The 18,031-nt window shown below is 45.8% G+C and overlaps 2 protein-coding genes across 6 annotated transcripts in view; one reads left to right on the forward strand and one right to left on the reverse strand.

Moving 5' to 3' along the window:
- The window catches only part of LOC126547914 (tachykinin-like peptides receptor 99D), a 915,613-nt gene that overhangs the window by 169,807 nt on the left and 727,775 nt on the right, over nucleotides 1-18,031 (reverse strand). The window lies entirely within an intron of this gene.
- Nucleotides 10,005-12,504, forward strand: LOC126547915 (uncharacterized). Its single transcript, XM_050195969.3, has 2 exons — nucleotides 10,005-10,129; nucleotides 11,722-12,504. The coding sequence occupies exons 1-2, from the start codon at nucleotides 10,118-10,120 to the stop codon at nucleotides 12,097-12,099; spliced, it is 390 nt and encodes a 129-aa protein (XP_050051926.1). The 5' UTR covers nucleotides 10,005-10,117; the 3' UTR covers nucleotides 12,100-12,504.

The following is an 18,031-nucleotide window of genomic DNA, read 5'->3' on the forward strand; positions in this document are numbered from 1 at the left end:
ATCATTACGTCGCCATTAGATCGGAATCACTCCAGCTTTGGCATCACGTTTTCGTCACGCCGCCGCCATCAGAACATTGTCGCCATAACATAGAGTAACATAGTAAACGACAAAAGTGGACACTCGAGCCGTTTCGCGGCCGAGCTATGGAGATTCGCCGATTCCGGCAGGTCGCCTTATGTGTTTCCCAATGAGCTGGATCCGGTCATGACAACGGCTGCGGCCATAGCTAGCAGCTTGACAGGTGGCTCGACCTAGCACGTGAGAAGCCCAGTCAGACCCCGTCGCCGGACTCGCGACGTCGTTATGTACTCTGTAAAATGGGCCCGAGGATCGTTGTTAGGTTCTTCTGCCAGCGTCTAACACTAATGCTTCGTCTCCGTTTCATGGTAAGGCCGCAGGAAGATCTTTTGCACTTTGTAAAGACTTATTCTCTCCGTATTTCGTTGTGTCACTATTAACAGCATGGACGAGTGACGAAGGTGGGCACGGCGGCTTTCAAGCCATAAACAGCTGCTGCCTATTTGCAACGTTGAATTTTATTTTGCGCAATTTTTTGTTTATCATGCGCAGTAATGAGTGGAGATGCCAGTGATAACAGCGACGCGGCAGCGTCTCAGCTGCGAGGCACGTTCGAAACATAGACAAAGTTGGAAAAGAAAGGAAAGTGAAATGGTTCGTTAAGGGGAAATGCGGCCTACGAACACATGCCGTTCGGTGTAGAGAGCTTTATGTTGACTTATTCAAGAGGGTAGCACGCAGCGGCTCTTGAAAAAGTATTTCGCGCCAGTTTTGCAAAAGAAATATGGCTATTGCCAAAGCCGTACACGTGCAATACTTGCAATACGGCAATAATGCGCGCTCTCTCAACCACTGCACCATGCTATATGCGCTCGAGCCTTGCTAGCTGCTTTTCATTGCACTGACGGTACGTGTTTTCATGTTTTAATTGTTTCCGGAGTCATTACTGTAGAAACTTTCTTGTTTCTTAGCATTCATGACAGTACTTACTTGACAGCCACTTTTTTTGATGACATACATTATTGCCAGAGACAGTCGCTGTGCTAGATCGAAAAATATGCATTGCACGAAGGCACGTAGCATCTGCATCCAAAAGCTTTGAAGGCTCCAGTATTGCTTACCTTCCACCTCTGTCATTTTACGTATCGCAGGAATCTCCACTATTCCTTTCTCAAAATACTCTACACCCAAAGTTCATCATACATATCCAGGGGGGAAATTTCAAAGTATCAGAAGACGATTACAAGGCTTCAAAGAGAGCAGGTGAAGACCCCAAGCACAGTCTAAGTGCTTAATTAAATGAGATGCCAATATCTTGCAGCTGTTTTGTGAGGGACTCACTGGATTACACATTCGAGATCAGGATGTTGGTCCGTGACCAATTATTCTTGTAGACATTTTATTTTGGCACGCAATCATTCCCATAATTTTCCTACTTTGATTCGCCCACCTTTGTAGAAGTACAAGAATCAGCGTCGTATAGAATATAATATCTATATATAATATCGTATAGAATATCTCCATTTTGAGTAGATTAATTGCTGGTTTGTTTGTGCAGTCTCTCCTTTTTTTTTTCATTAGCTGAGAACTTGCAACACGTCTGTTGTGTGTGTTACGCTTGTGTAAAGTTTGCTGCCATGACGCCATTCATTTCCGAGTATTCGCCCTGACATATCGCAGTTTCTTCCTGTTTTCATGTATCTGCCACTTTTCTCACAGTCCTGTTGCAATAAATTCTTCTCTACAATTTTCGTGTTCTTGGCTGTCTAGATAGCTGATTGATAATGAAGGAATTTGACACATTTATTTACGATACTCCTTTTGGCGTAAATTATTAGAAATACAATATCACACGCGATAAAGTTCTACTTGCTCATTTACAGTTGGTATGATCGCTGCGCTAAGTTACACCTGGAAACATAACGAATACGAATTGCAATAGCACTAACATAAAGTGTAACAGCTTTGTGCGCTCGTCATTGCAACATACAATGAGTGGCGCAAGCGCCTGCATGAAATCACTCCGTGATATGCATGCAACATTAATGGTCAAAAAAAAAAAAAAAGAAACAGAAAGATGACGATGAAATTATGGCCTCCGAGTTTGGTGGCGTGCGGTGGTCATCTTGGAGGTTGCTGCATTTCGCCGATTCCGCTAGCTGCGCTGAGCGCCGGAGTCACCGCAGGGGCCCTACGGAAGTGACCACTCTTTACATTTACTATATTACTCTATGGTCATTTATACAATCGCCGGCACCCCAGCGTCGTCATCTGATGGTCGTCCTGCAGTCGTCGTCACAACATCGCCGTTATACCATAGTCGTCATGGCGTCACATCATCATCATCATCATACCATCGTCGCCACTCTTTGCCCACAGTTGCGCCGTCTATACATTTCAGAAATGCTTCGGATGGCATAGATAACTATCAAGAATGATTTCTGCCTTAAACTTCTTGAGAGAGAGAGGAAAGGCAGGGAGATTAACCAGAGGCGAGTTTCCGGCTTGGTACCCTACACTGGGGCGGGGGATACGCTAGAGTGTTTTCTACAATAATTACTAGAGGGAACTCTGGCGCTGCGATCGTTCAACCCCCATGGGAATGATGGATGGATTTGTCTGATCGTCATTTTTGTGACCTCAGACGTTCTTGCGACTTCGTTTATTACGCTTCATCCGCCTTCATTGTCCTAAATTTCAGAGCAATCAATACTTTCCGAAGCGCAGAAGACTACGAACACACACAATCACTACTAATTGCAGCAGTTCAGGTTGTCGAGGTGGCCAAATCGAAACGCACCAAGCGTCTCAACGCGCTGACTTGCCCACGAAAAATTCATAAGGGCGTTCGATGGCTCTTGTCGGTGAATGCGTCCGTGGCGCAATGGTTTCAATATCGGGCTTCTGTGCTAGAGGTCCTGTGTTCGAATCTTGCCATGGGCAATTTTAATAATGGTTCATTAATGATCTATTAAACAGCACTTCGCTAAAGGGCATGAGCTTACAAAGTTGCAGAGCCGCGTGAAGCCAGCAGGACGAGGTTTAGGCAAATCCACGTACTCCCCATGATTCCCATGCTGGCTCAACCGCTTCCAATGCAGCTCCCGTAGACATCAGCGCCAGAGTTCCCTCTCGTGATTATTGTAAGAAATCCCATGGGGGACATAGGGGCTAGAAAGAGGGCAAAAAGAGAGAGAAAAAAGGAACAGGTGACAGAAAAGGCGTTCCAATCGCAGGCGTCACTTTGGTCAGTCGATCTCAAGAAGCGCAGTAGCGCTTGCACGGCCTTCTGATGCGACGTTAAGCCACGTCGATGTTTCAAAATTCTCTCTTCCGACTGAGACTGGTCGTCCAACTGGCTCGGCGCGACGGAAAGCGACTGTCTCTGCACACTGTACTGCGGGCACTGGCAAAGAACATGATGAATCATTTCCGCGTCGCCGCAATTGCCACATGCTGCGGTGTCAGCCATCCCTATGCGGAGCGCGTAGGCATTGGTAAACGCGACGCCCAACCATAGCCGACACAAAAGGGTCTGCGTCTCTTCGGGGAAGTCTTGGTGGAAGTCGGAGGCTTAAGGATGGATCCAGGGTGTATAAACGGGCGTGCATAAAATGTGGTTCATTCCACCCTGATGTAGTGCATTGGCGTGCAAGTAGGCGGAGCCTCCTTGCAGCATCTGATCTAGACAGCGGGATCGATAGGCGGTAGTCTTCTACATGAGCTGAACGAGCAGCTTGATCGGCATGGTCATTGCCAATGATACCAAAGTGACTTTGTAGTCACTGAAAAATTTGTTCATGTCCTTTCTCAGTCAGGTGGTGTATAGACTCTGTGATTTCGAATGACAACTGTCCATGCAGGCCGCGCCGTAATGATGACAGTAAACACTGCAGTGCCGTCCTCGAGTCGCAAACAATCGACCATTTGTGTGTTGGTTCGTCTTTAATAAAGTGTAATGCGACTCGAAGGGCTGCGAGCTCTTTAAATTTGATTTTCGCTAGCGCTGCCACATTGCCTCGCGCAAGAGAGCGCGAGCTGGGCAGTGCCATTAAGAATTTCGCGCTTTCGTCTCTTAATTTAGAACGCCGTTAACGCCGTGTCAATGTGGTTACGGCGTATTAATCGAATTTTTTATTATATGGTACTTAGGAAATGTTGTCGCGTTTAATTGACGCCGGCTACTCCTTTTCACATAGAAGAAGTGGAGTTAAGCGAGGAGCCCGATTTTTATTAATCAACATCATGAGAAGCCAACAAACAAGGAAACCAAGGAAAACATAGGGAAAATTACTTCTGCTCGCTTAGTGAACTAAAGAAATGATAAATTAATGGCAATGAAAGTGGATGAAAAAACAACTTGCCGCAGGTGGGGAACGATCCCACCTCTTGGCATTAGACATTCACACGCGCATTAGAGCATCGAACGCGTAATGCGAAGACATGGGATCGTTCCCCACCTGCGGCAAGTTGTTTTTTCATCCACATTCATTGCCATTAATTTATCCTTTCTTTAATGCAATAAGTAAGTAGTAGTAATTTCCCCTACATTTTCCTTGGTGTTATTGTTTGCTGCCTTTTCACATAGAGATTTAAAAAGAAAACAGAGTAAAACTAAAAGTCAACTCAAATCTTAATAACACAAAGTCCAGTCAGATAAGCACACTAATGCCAAACTAAAACTGAAAGTCAACTCATCAACACAGCAACACAAAATCTAGTCACATAAGTAAACTAAAATCAGGGCACATAAGAAAGCGCGGATTAGATTCAAATGAAGCTATACATGAACCCAGACAATGAATTGGCCAAAACTGGGTAACAACCACAACAACAAAATTCCACAGACTGAGCTTATCGCAACCTTAAACAAGACGATCGGCGCTTTTGTGCCACCGCGTAAAGCAAGTCGTCTTCGAAGTCGCGCGGTGGATCAGCGCAGTGTGCGAAATGTTCTGCCGTGTTTGATTGTGCAACGGCCATTCCCAATGGGTTGCTTGTACAGTAATTTGGCGGCATGGAGGGCGGAGCCTTTCTCGCCAATAGGGACAAAGACGTCAGCAGTGACGAGTAAATTGTGCATGCAATCGTGTTTTCATTTTATTTTGCGACAGTAGTTCCCTGTAACGATGAATAAAGCCTTGGGGGCATGCACTTTTAAGCATGTTTCCTGCTTATTTTCGGCCTCCCTTCGCGTTATAAACATATAATTGCTATATATTTTCTCCTTACCGTGTTAAATTCGTGGTTATTTACGTGAAAATATTGTAAATGGAGGCTCCAGTATGAATTTATGACCATTTTATATGGTAAAATACTCAATATTTAGTAAACAGCAAGAACAGGAAAAACTATTTAGGCAAACGCTAAAGCCCTCCGCGTTTCGAACGCGAATGCTCAAAGCGACTACATGGGTTAATATGCATGGCCTATAAATTGAATGCATCAGTAATTTTAATAGCAACGTTACGTTAGCTACGCAAATAGTTCTTGCATGGGTGGTATATGTGTTTTGGCGGATACAATATTCATGAAGTAGTCGAGTCAGACAATTAGTAACTAACAAAAATTTGTTAACTATTTTTGTATTTCTCGCGATTAAGGCATTCGTACAATTAAAATCTTGAAGACAATCCTATTCCAAGACAACTTCGGTTTGATTCTTCTAGCGGGATTCTGCTCTGAGATAGTCATCGTCAAATTCGGCACACAGTATGCTAGTTTCGCATTGCTCGTCGCGGTGGCGTAGTGGCTTCGCGCTGCTCTGCTAAGCCAGAAGGTGCGGAACCTTTTGATGCTGGCGAAATACAAAACAGCCCGTGTACCGTACATTGGGTGCACGTTAAAGGACCCCAGATGGTCGAAATTAACCCAGAGTCTCCCACTGGGGCATGTCTCATAATCATATCGTGGTTTTGGCAGGTAAAACACCAGAATTTATTTATTTATTAGTTTCGCGTTGAGAGAAAGGTATCTTCGATTTGGCTGCACTTTCTGCGCCAGTTCCGTTGCAGTACCGTGTGAGTGCAGCAGACTGCAGTGCCAATTCAGAAAGTTCAAGGGCTTGTTTTCTAGCCCCTCTTTCTATATATCTCCCCCTTCCGCTCTCTTTCTCTTTTTATCACCCTACCCCTTCCCTCTGTTCAGGGTAGCCAACCGTAACTATACTTATGGTTAACCTCCCCGCCTTTCTATGCATCATTTCTCTCTCTCTCTCTCTTTCTCTTAAGTGCGGTGCCTTCACTAGCGCTGGACGTTAATTTCGAAAACGAATACAAACGTTCAAGCCTTCTTGTCTGCTCGGCGCATTTTGCGCGTTGAGCGCTTTGTGACGTAACGTCTTGTGACACAACACGTACAACGTGCTGCGGGGAATGTCGTAGCGTCGGCTGCTGTCGCCACATTGTTATGCGGGTGCTTTTTGAGTTTGTGCGGTTCTTCGTTGTTTGAGATATGTTTTGCTTTCAACTACGCGGTGCTTAAACATTGGCTCCTGTGCGGACATGCTTCTGCAATCTCGCGGTACCTCTCATCAACATACTCAAGGCCTGAATTGAACCATTTCGTCAAATTCGCATGTAGCAAAAGGGAGGGCATTTTCTTTTCGCTATCGCAATAAACGCTATCGTGATTCTACTATATACGTCGTGGGAACGGAATGGCCGAGCTGGATGCTGTTTTTTTCGTCAGATAACTCGTTCCAGGCAAGCTAATTATTGAAAGCAACTCAGCACGTCACATGACTTGACTAAACTGCCGTCACAACCAAGCAGGCATCGAACTTGCGCTTCACATTCTCATGCCAGCTAACCGAGAGCTTGCACGATGCCTGCACTTCCAAAGTAGCGCGTGCAAGAGAACTGTGAACTCGTGCAGAACTTGACCTTGCACGAAGTCAAATCCGAGAGACCGGTGCATGCGGCGTTCACTGCACTGTAAACACGAAAACAAAGGCGCTGCGCTCCGTCAACTAGTGGAGAAAGTGCCACCACATTGGAGAGGCCATATGTTAATCCAAAATAATGAAGGGAGCTGCAGTTTATTTAAAATTTGCACCAAAACTGCCATTACATAGCACAATACACTGTACGAGCAAGATGAGGTAGCAGCCGTTACTGACTTAGCTCGATTGCAACTGTAGGGGTCCAGCGTTAGTAAACCGCTAGTAAAATGTTAGCAACTGCTTGTGAGAGGTAGCAAGTGCTGCTGTTACAAACGTTTTGCTGTCAGTTACAAGTGTTTTACTCACTTTAGCTCTGCCTATTATAACCTGCGATAGTGACGTTACACCAGTATTAGCTTCTGGCTCTCTTCTCCATAAGCGCCTGCGCTGGAATTTTGAGGAGGCCAACGTCTGGCTGCAGTTCCTATATGCAGTATTCTGCGGCTGCTCGCTGCGACTGTCGTTGCGCGAAGCGCGCTGTATAATTCACAACCACTGACAGCGCGGTTAACAAGTTTGTAACGTTATTTGCAATTCTGACTAGGGTCTGCTCACTGGAACGTGTCTCACCGTGGCAACAAGTGGCAACAGCTAAATTTTCTGTGGTGGTGGTAAGCTGTCGGTGTTGGCTTCTGGTGATTGTGAGCTGCGTGACCATCGCACCATGTCACAGTGGTCAAATCGTTGCCGATTCAGGCATAAAGCGGGGGAGTTAGCGTTTTCAAATCACCTTTAAGGCCACTGGTGTATAGAGGATCGTGAGCACGCAATCACGCCGCACTTCTCGTATTTCGGGCGCTATCGTTAGAGCAGCAAAAAAAAAAAAAAAAATTACGCAGGACATAGGGCGATGAAAACGACTGAATGGGTTGCTGCATTGAAATTCACGCCATAAAATAAAAATTCTGAATTTGCATAAATAATATTCAGCAGTTATCCAGAAATTAGCATAGAGAAATGACCTTGGCAGCAGAAGAGGACTGATGATCGAACACCGTAGGTCGTCATAATCCTATGTTGAAGGGAAAAATTGTAATCGACCCGAATGTAGCACGAAACTACAACGGAAACCCATACTGGTTGCTCAGTACGAACGCTTCACAGCTGAGGAAAAATTCTTCCTGGTCCGGGATCCCGGTGGTCCGGATTCCGGTCCAAGTCGAATTTTTCCTCAACTGTGAAGCGTTAATTCTGAGAAACCCGTATGGGTCTCCATTGTATTTTCGTGCTACATTCGGGTGGAGGACAATTTTTCATTTCATGATACTTCCTCCACCTAGCGGGATTCCACAGTACTGATTTGCCATAATCTCATGTTGCACCAGATTCTTTAACAGGTTGGCTTAACTTATCTACTACATCCTGTATGATGTCGGCTCATAGGGAATAGTAGTTTATGGTCATTTCATTGCAACAACAATTACATGGACACTTCAGACGCATTTCCACCGTCGGCGTCGCAGTGAGGTTCCATATAAAGCCCAAGGGCGATAAAATCGTTGCCGTGCGCCGTACGCTGTATGTACGAGTGAAAACGTTCGAGGGTGAGCCGGCGATCGCGGCTCAATCACGCGCATGCAAGGGAGGGAAGCGGGGAGAAGGCGCGTCGTCTTCCGTCGCGCGAGGTTCCGGGGGAAGGGTGGGGAGGGGGGGTGCGCTTTCTACTCCGGCCGGCCAGAGCGGCCGCCGGGGCCGCTGTATCTTGAAAGCGATCTGCGACGGGGTAACAGTCCGCCGCGAGGTGTGTTTCTGCGGCTTAGCTCGCGCTGATGCGAGACGCAGCACGAAGGTCAATTCACTCGCTGCTGCTGCCGCACATCCACGCTCCAGCGTTTTGACAGCGGGTTCTTTTATATGTACCTAAACCTAGGTAATCAAATCCGTAATCTCGTGCGCAGAAACAGAATTCCACAGCCATTAAGTCCGCTTATCCGGAGACACAAGAAGACAAAGTGTTGCTGAAATGTCGTGGTGCTGTTTAATCAAGTGAATAATTTTTAGTGTGAAACGTGCATGAAGAAAGTGTGTCGCCAAATGTGCTTACAAAACATGTAAACATACCTATATGAACGGTAAAATGTAGCTGTACACCTAACTTCAACAGGAACATAAGCCTCTGTCAGGCTACATGGTCTGACAGAGGCTCCTCTTTCTTGCATAAGAAATAAACTGAATTCAATTTACTTCGAACTCAAGCACCAGCATCTCTCCCGCTCCACCCCCATCTTTCATCGACTAAGCGCCTGCTAAGGGTAACATACGTGACGTGAATATGGGTCACGTCGATGGGCTTTCAGCACGCTAGTGTTTGAAGTATCGCTCATAAATGCGGATGCGGATTGAAGCCACTTTCAAGGGCTCTGCACAATCCTTCGGAAAACGAAGATAAATGACCAAGCTGCAAGCGAAGCAAGTCGACACCTGCAGTCAAGTACTACTTCGTGTTTCGTAATGTTTCTGTCTCACTCCTTTTTGTCTGTGTCGCGTATTCATTACATGCGAAAACCACAATACTTCAGCAACTATACTGAGGCGCGGAAGAGCCCAACCTTTGGCTCAGTAGATAATCTATAGCAAGAGAAACGACGATCTGACCGGTTCTGTTGTCTAGACTACCGTTATTCCCGAAATGGAGGTATCGCACCTGTGGAGCGCGATGATGTGGCCCGGCCGGCGAGCGCTCGGCAGCAGGTACTGCGGCGTGCCACAAAGTGTTAGCTCTCGGCCGGCGCTCAACCCGTGCGGCGGCACGCAACCGCCATTCAATTGAGAAGCGTAAAAATAGGCGAGACGGCAAAAGAGCAGCATTGTCTGAGCGGCGCCTCGGACCGATATCCATCCTCCCCCTCTGTTGTCCGGTCGCGAGGCGCGGCCCGCCGCTGTCGAAAACCAGTTGGCTATCGGGCGCGTCCCGAGCGAGGGCGACTGCTCCTTTGATTATTGCCTCTCCCTGGTGTGACCATATCTCAAAAAGCGAGAGGAAGTGACAGGAATTAGAGCAGAATTCAGCACGCCGAGGAGGACTATGCGCACGCGCTCATTATTAAGTGCATCCAACCTTCCGGCATTCTCGCCGAGTATATAAGGCGCCTCGCCGCCATAGTCAGCAACAGTTCAGTTCTTGACTGCACAGCAGAGAACGCAGAACCGACCATGAGGACCATGGTAAGCACCGCCTCCTGCTCAGTAGCGCCGGATAGCCAGCGGTGTGATGTCGCTGGACAACGACTCGGGTGCCGAGCCGAGCTCCCGCCGCCGCTTGTGCTGCGGGGATATCGGCTCGGTGCCGGAGCTCGACTCGAGCTTGCACCCCCCCCCCCCCTCTCTCTCTCTCTCTCTGCAGTCTTAGTAATGTTTAGCAGCCCACGAGTAGGGTATACAAAGTCGTGCGTTTAACAACACACTCAAGTGTTGAGCGCTGATAAGGAACAGCAAGTTGAAAAATTCGCAGTAAGCGGCGACAAAGCTGCCGGGAGTTGCAAAAACCAAACAAACAAAACAGAGAACTCAAATGGAGTAGTTAAAAAAAAAAAAAAAAAAAAACGTCGATGAGATCAGTGAGCCAGGTAAAGAAAGCATGCAAGGCTCCATGGCTAAACGTCATTGATACCCTCCTGGCTAAATTGATGGCATCATAATACAAAATGAAACATTTCATATGTTGAAAGTGAAGCGCCTGTCAGCAGCCAAAATGATATGTGAGCCTTAAACCAGGACCCACATTCACAAAAAGCTCTCGGATAGAATTGTTCGTAAGAACAAGTTCTAGCCAATCGCGATGCTGGACTTATTATTAGCTAAGGCGGTCAGCCAGCGCGCTTGCGAAGAGCTTCGTGAATTATGTCCAAGTTATTTAATGTTAAGGCATTACTCAGCACCCATCGTGACTGGCTTGCATCTAAAATCGCCAGTGCGGCAGATAATCATATTCGCGATGCAAATCATATAGTAGTCGTCACTTGACTTTCATGATAACTATTAGCTGGCTTGTATTGCTTTTTCGCAAAGATTACCCTGTGCGCGTGCTTGCCTTGCGAGTGATGTTTTTAATGGTCAAATGAAACATTTGTTAATGGTCAAATGAGACAATGTGATAATTCAGCCAATACTATTTTAAACGATTGCCAATCAGACATTTCCTATCTCATAATTCTTTTCTGCGTCATGCGATAATTCGGCCGGTACTATATTAAATGATTGCCAATCAGACATTTCCGATCTCGTAAATCAATCAAGCCTAATAGCTTAAAAATCATTAGAGTTATGAAGACATATGTAGTATAACGAAATAGCTTGCGGTATCCTCAGCAGCTGTTGGCATAGGTGTCTCAATGAATTTTTCAACTAAACACTTTAGCGACAGACACGTGCGGCGCTCACTGCAGCAGCCACATGGGCATATTCTTCGACTAGCCGCTGCAATACACTTCGCGACGTCATGAATTGTAACTGCACCTTTTACAACATACTTGAGTGCCTTCACAGACATTGGAAGTAGAGTATCCCCGTGCAGTAATGTGTGCAAGAAATACTTGAGCATCTTTATGCGCTAAGGGGATCGCATTTAGACGATAGGTCTGTACCGTCTTGTATGCACTGATTGCTTTTCCAAGAACTTACGAAGTGCCAAGCCGCGCTTTGAGAAAGTGGTTGATCATTTAAAAAAACACCTTTCAAGCTTTCACGTGTGCCGTCCTGAAGAATAGAATCGCTGTGGCATCACATACAATTACGGAAACCGCTCCTTTTTAATACAGCTGGTTGCCCTCTTCGTGAGCGCCCTGGTCGGCGTCTCCCTGGCCGGTCTTGTCGGACACGGCGGTGGCTACGGTGGCGGCTTCGGCGGAGGCTACGGCGGAGGACTCGTTGCTCTTGGTGGATACGGTGGCGGAGGATACGGTGGCGGAGGATACGGTGGAGGCTATGGCAAATCCCTTCCCGGACCATCCTTCCTCATTAAGAGTGTGCACCACGTGAGCAAGGTCAGCCATGGAGGACCCATCCTGGCCAACTACGACCTCGGAGTCGCCTACGGTGGCGGATACGGCGGAGGTTACGGAGGGGGCTTCGGAGGCGGTTATGGAGGTTTCGGCGGTTATGGATTCGGCGGTCTCGGATACGGTCACAAGGGTTAAAGTTAGAAGCTTCTCACTAGTAGCCAAAACACCAACGCAGAGCGCGCATTGGCAGTACAACCAAAGGCCAGTCCTTCTACCATCGGCAACAGAAGAAACGTTGATTGGAACGACGTGATGCCTGTGCAGCAAGAACATTGTAAGCTGTAAGTAGCTGAAATGCGAAAAAAGAAAAACAAGAAAGACAAACTGAGTTTATCTCAGAAGTGCCGACGCTACCTGCATGAGTGAGTGATAGTATAGCCTACTCAGGCGCAGAACAGGTAGCTTTTCTGCAGTGGCTGAAACGAGTACATTCAATGGAAGAATCACCTTCATCCCGAAGCCTGCGAACGGTGTTGGCTCTTGCGATGTATATTTTGTACAGATGAGATCACACCGCTAATAAAACAGATGTACAGAAAATATTGAGTTCTTTTGTGTCTACCTCGAATCAACGCCTTATAATAAGTGAAAGTGGGTGGATGCTCCGCGCATAGTGTGTTGCTCATGGACGGCTGGCTTAGCGGACGAAACAGTACTGCAGGAGAGGCAGGCGCCAATTTTGCCCACAGAAAGCGACACAGATGTAGAATTTTCTACGCCGTCCTGAATAATTCACAACAAAGAAAAAAAGCAATATACAAAGAAAAAAAACAGCGTGTTCACCGCATGCGTTTACACAATGCTTCAATTGGTTCAGGTCAAAGAGGATGAGACAGAGAGAACAAGTGTGTTACAAACTAGAGGTGTCAGTCTGACCAGGAGCGTAACATGCTACGCCACATACGTGGGGCCAGCGTCTAGAGCAGTAGTGCCTAAACACTGCCTTCGCTGTTCAACTCACAAGATGCTGGATGTTCTAATCTGTTTGTTGAGCTTGGGTGTTCCGTGCAAGCATTCTCAGCAGTGTACAGTGCAGCTTTTATGGCAATTTAACGAACCCGACCCGGAGAAGGTCAGAGCAATTGTTCTTGCAGTTTTCTTGACTATAGATTACATTAACCACAACGCATCTACCCACAATTAAATTTATGGCTCAATTTTCTTTTTTTTTGTATGGGGTAAATATCTGTACAGTGGGCTAAGCAATGCAGCGCTTGCCAACTGTGTGTTCTGTAATACTTAGTAAAGTGCGGCGTTAAGGAAGAGATAGCCGTGAGGTGCGAGTACTTACCGGAACTCATTCGAACATATATGTATACTGCACTGACGAAACGACGTCTTGAAGTGCACTGCGGTTATTCTCCTAAAAAATTGTCAGCACGCTGTTCAAGACCACGATATATTGCGAGTTGTACTTCCAAGCATGACACGGTAGGGAGAGTGCAACTTGGCTTCAGCCTTGAGTACACTCAACAGATCGATGTGCAGCTGCACTTACGCTACCTCGATTCGCGCTAGAAACGCCGTTTTATACGGAGAGAAGTGTTCCCAGCTTTCGATAAACTAGCGGGACGCAGACGCACGAGAACAACGACGCGCTTCCTGACGAGTACGAATAGCGCAAAGAGTTGAAAAGCTTCGTAACAGTCTCAAGTGAATAACGATCACGCCAGAGACGGTGAGTAAAATAAATACAGCACAGTGAGACGACGTCAACACCATTGCAACCTAACCGCAGCAGCCTTTTTCTTTCTGGACCACTTATAGACACCATAAATCGGTTTTAAGTGTCACTCATACAAATAAAATGAACGCAGTTGCAGTTTAGGCAGTCCCATTGCTTTTAGAGGTTAGCGCCGGTAGCCGCGCGGAGCAGCGAAGCTTTACGGCGGTCAACGTGCACCGCGTCTGAGTGGGCGCGTGCTTTGTTTTGCAGCCCATACAACAATATGCGCCGCATACCATGAAGATCAATTAAGTCTCACTTGTTAAGGCTTCGCCGCCAAGCATGTGTTGCATACTTGGTAAAGACAAAATGGCTTTCTGGACTAATGTTCTTGGGGCTTTTGAGGCGATACTTTCTTTTTTTTCTTCTCCTCTGTCTTGTAACGCGTTGATAATAAAAGTGTTAGGAACGGCCTACTTTCTTCCAAAAGTCAAAGCTAGGCCTCCAAGGTCATCGGTAATGATTTTTAGGTTTTGCATAATATGAAGCACGAAGACAATGATACTTAAAAAAGAAAGAAAGAAAGAAAGAAAGGAAAAACGGTAAAAAACCAAAAGAGAGAAACATTCTCAAGCTTACCAGTCAAACTCAAGCGTGACTTTGGAGTGCAAGGCGAACCTAATTGTTACTGACGAGAATTCGAAAACTGGCCCCGGCGTAGCGTAACATCTGTGCAGTTTTCGGGTGCACCGCTTCAGTGGAGGCCGGCAGGCGCCCGTCGGCTTAGAGCACCGAGACAACTTTAATGGGCTAGGACGTAGGAGAACGCATATGTTGCTCCTCATTTTATGACACGTGAAAACGGCTTTCTAAACGAGAACTGGCTGCTGCACGTTTAAGTTGTGAACATTGCCAAACAAGCTTACGACGATAACAATCCATAACTGTATTATTTAAAAATTTTTCAAATGCACCTCCTGCTTCTTTTGCCATTCATTCGTCTCTCTTAAAGCAGGATTTAAGTACAGAACTCCCCCCCCCCCCCCCCCCCCCGGTGAGTGCTTTCGTTTTCCTATGCTATTCTTATCGATGCAGATTACACATGACCGTTTATTGCAGTAAAGAGCTGCTAAATATGTGAGCCCAAGACAGCTTTGAACACCTTCTCCACCCCGAAGCAATGGCATACTTCTTCCTGAAGCTATAAGGAGAAAAAGCGGTAGCGGATCCTTTCTTTTTTGGGAATAACAAAGCGCGAAAGGTTGGAGTCCTTTAAGTGACACATGTAGGCTGCTGTATACAGCAGAAGAAAAGAAAAAAATATACGTGAAGACACGGAGTGAGCACTGAGAGTTATTGTAGCACATATGCACTTTATTTTCATTTAAGGTATATGATAAAGAGAAAACAAAGAAGAAAAAAAAATAATGCAAGTCACTTAAATAGCCTTACCTGATTTGAATGAGAAAACATTATGACTTTTCTAGTTAATTGGTTACATCCATGATACGCGACGTCATACATTTCCACATGTCCAGCACAACTATACTGTAATCTACCTTGCTCTAATTTGTACAAACCTTAATCGAACTTAATCCACCTTAATCCAATGTGATCCGCCTTAACTACCTTACACCTTAATGCACTTTATATTCAGATTCATTTACTTTACTTCACTCTTCACTTCTCTCAATCGACTTCAAATCACTTTATTGCACATTATTACCCATAATTACAACTAATCAACGTTTTGACACATTTACTATATTCTGTATTACTACTGACGTCATACGAGACGCCGATGATGTCACTGATGATGATGATCTTTGGTGCCATCGCTAGAATATATATATATATATATATATATATATATATATATATATATATATATAATGCGTTCACATTAAAACATTAGTGTGAAGTTACACGCGGCGTTTTTCTGCATGGCGTTTGACTTTATCTTCAACGCGCCGTTCATGATACCGTATGCTGAGCCTTTTACATTGGCGGCATCTCCATGGTGTTTTCAGCGTGACGTGCTCCTCTTCGTTCCCGTTTTAATCGTTATTTTCAAAACTGTGCGCCAAAGTGGGATCCGAAATTGCGCCCGATGCAGAGCGTTGTCACTGAGCAAAAAAAAAATATTGATTAATTGATTGACTGTAGTGAGTGTTTACAACGCCTCAAAAGCAATACACCTAGACTATGGGGACCGTCTTAGTGGGGGTCTGGATATGAATTTCGTTTACCTAGTTTTTTTCATGTGCACAAAAATCTCGGTAAACGAACGTTTTTGCGCTCTGCTTCTAGGATAATGGGCCCTGCGTGGCCACGTGAACCGTGGTCAGCAGCAGAACTCTGTATCAACTGAGATACCGGGGAAGATAATACGCAAAGAATGATAGCATTTTATTCTCCTTTAAGCAACGCGCAATCCGCGAAGCATATTGCAAGTTGTGGGTCAATGTGTTCATCAACGCCTGTGTTGTCACTATAGCAACAACGTTGCTCAGAAGTGACAACTTTCGGCAACAAAACAAAGAGTCAAATATTTGGTGACAGCAAATGTTTTTGTTTCTGCTTGTCTTTTTCTCCCATGCTAACTAGGCGGCGGGCGCCATGAAGCTGCGCCGTTACCTTTCCTTATGTTTAGTTTCCGAGATTTTGCAATCTCTATTTTATGTTCGAAAAGCACGCTCTTAGATTGCGTTATTTTTCTCTTGGAATTTCCGTTCAATAGCTCGCGGCACGCTTAAGCAAGGACTGCCTGTCACATCACATCACTGAAATAGCTGTGCACTGTGTGACGTAGGATTGGACGGTGACGATGCGTAACACTAGGAACGCCTTCGCAGTCTGCGTGACAGTGCCCACAGAAACAGTTCTGTATCGTGTGTATGTGCGTGTGTGTTCTTTTTAAATTATTTTTCTCTCTCTCACCTATCGCGTCCCTTTGCCCCTCCCCTGGTACAGGGTAGCCAACCGGAGATAATCTCTGGTTAGCCTCACTGTCTTTCCTTTGCCTTTCTCTCTCTCTCTCTTTCTACTATCATCATTAGAGTGTCATCGCCCAAGCTTCACACTCGACAGGCAGCACGCTATAGGGTTAAATGGGATTCCACTGGAGATGTTGGAAGCAGTACGCCTCCTTCTGCTCCACTTAACTGATATAGAAAATATAAATTTGCTTAAAAAAGGAACAAATTAAAATGCAAGAAATAAATTAAAATGGCATTCTAGCACGCGCGTCCACTCTGAGCGCGTGGCGGCCGCTGCGATTTCTAGCTGCTCTCCCTCATCGCGAGGTATCTGTCACGTGTGGCCTGTGGATTGGAGTGGCGTTTACGAAAGCCTACTCCGCCCTCATCGAAATGGCTGACATTGTAGCGTGCACTGTGTGAGGATAGCATCAAGACTGTCGGCCACCTGTTGCATCACGGCCCTCAATTCGATGAACAGCGACAATCGCTCTGCTACGCATAAGCCCCATTAAACTACCAGCGATTTGTAGAGACGAAATCCTAGGAAATACGGACCTCGCCGTTCATCCGCTCGCAAGACTCTGAAGGTGATGTTACACTGTTTAAAGACAGGCCTGTGTGCTACCTTTGACATCACATTGCCTTCTGCGCGAATTCGGTCAGGACCATCTCGCCCCTTTCCCTCCCTCTTTAACACACACACACACACACACACACACACACACACACACACACACACACACACACACACACACACACACACACACACACACACACACACACACACACACACACACACACACACACACACACACACGCACACGCACGCACGCACACATACACACGCACACACACACAAGCAGACATAAACACTGAAAATAACTGAAAATGAAAATAAAATAAGGACATGTAATTACCCTCTGATGGTTACGGCTACTGCTCTTACATTATAGTAACAGTAATAGCAACAATATATTTTAAAAATTATATGTTAAGATAAGAAGAAATAACGTAATAGGTTTGAGAAATCTAGAGCATGCACTGCTATAAACACACGAAAATATAGAGATAAAAGGCGCCGACAAATTTCAGCCCACACCGAGTCTCTACGTATACGCGTATGTAAAATGGCTTCCTAGAACCACTTCGTAAAGCATCGATTCCTTAGTATTTTCAGTAAACCAGGTGGGTATACACAATTCGTCCTTTAGTACATTAAGGAGGCGTCGCCTATCCATTGGTGATAAAAAGATCCGGTGAATTTCCGCATCTTTCTGAGATCAGATGACGTTGCCAGCGAGTTCGCTAATACGACGCCTGCTTTGCCAGCATGTCCCGAGACTCAACTCTCTCCTGTGTAGGGCACACAACCGAATGCCTTTCCGGTTAACCTCATCACCTTCACCTTTTCATATTCCCT

This window comes from Dermacentor andersoni, chromosome 1, assembly GCF_023375885.2.
Source record: "Dermacentor andersoni chromosome 1, qqDerAnde1_hic_scaffold, whole genome shotgun sequence".
Taxonomy (NCBI): Eukaryota; Metazoa; Arthropoda; class Arachnida; order Ixodida; family Ixodidae; genus Dermacentor; species Dermacentor andersoni.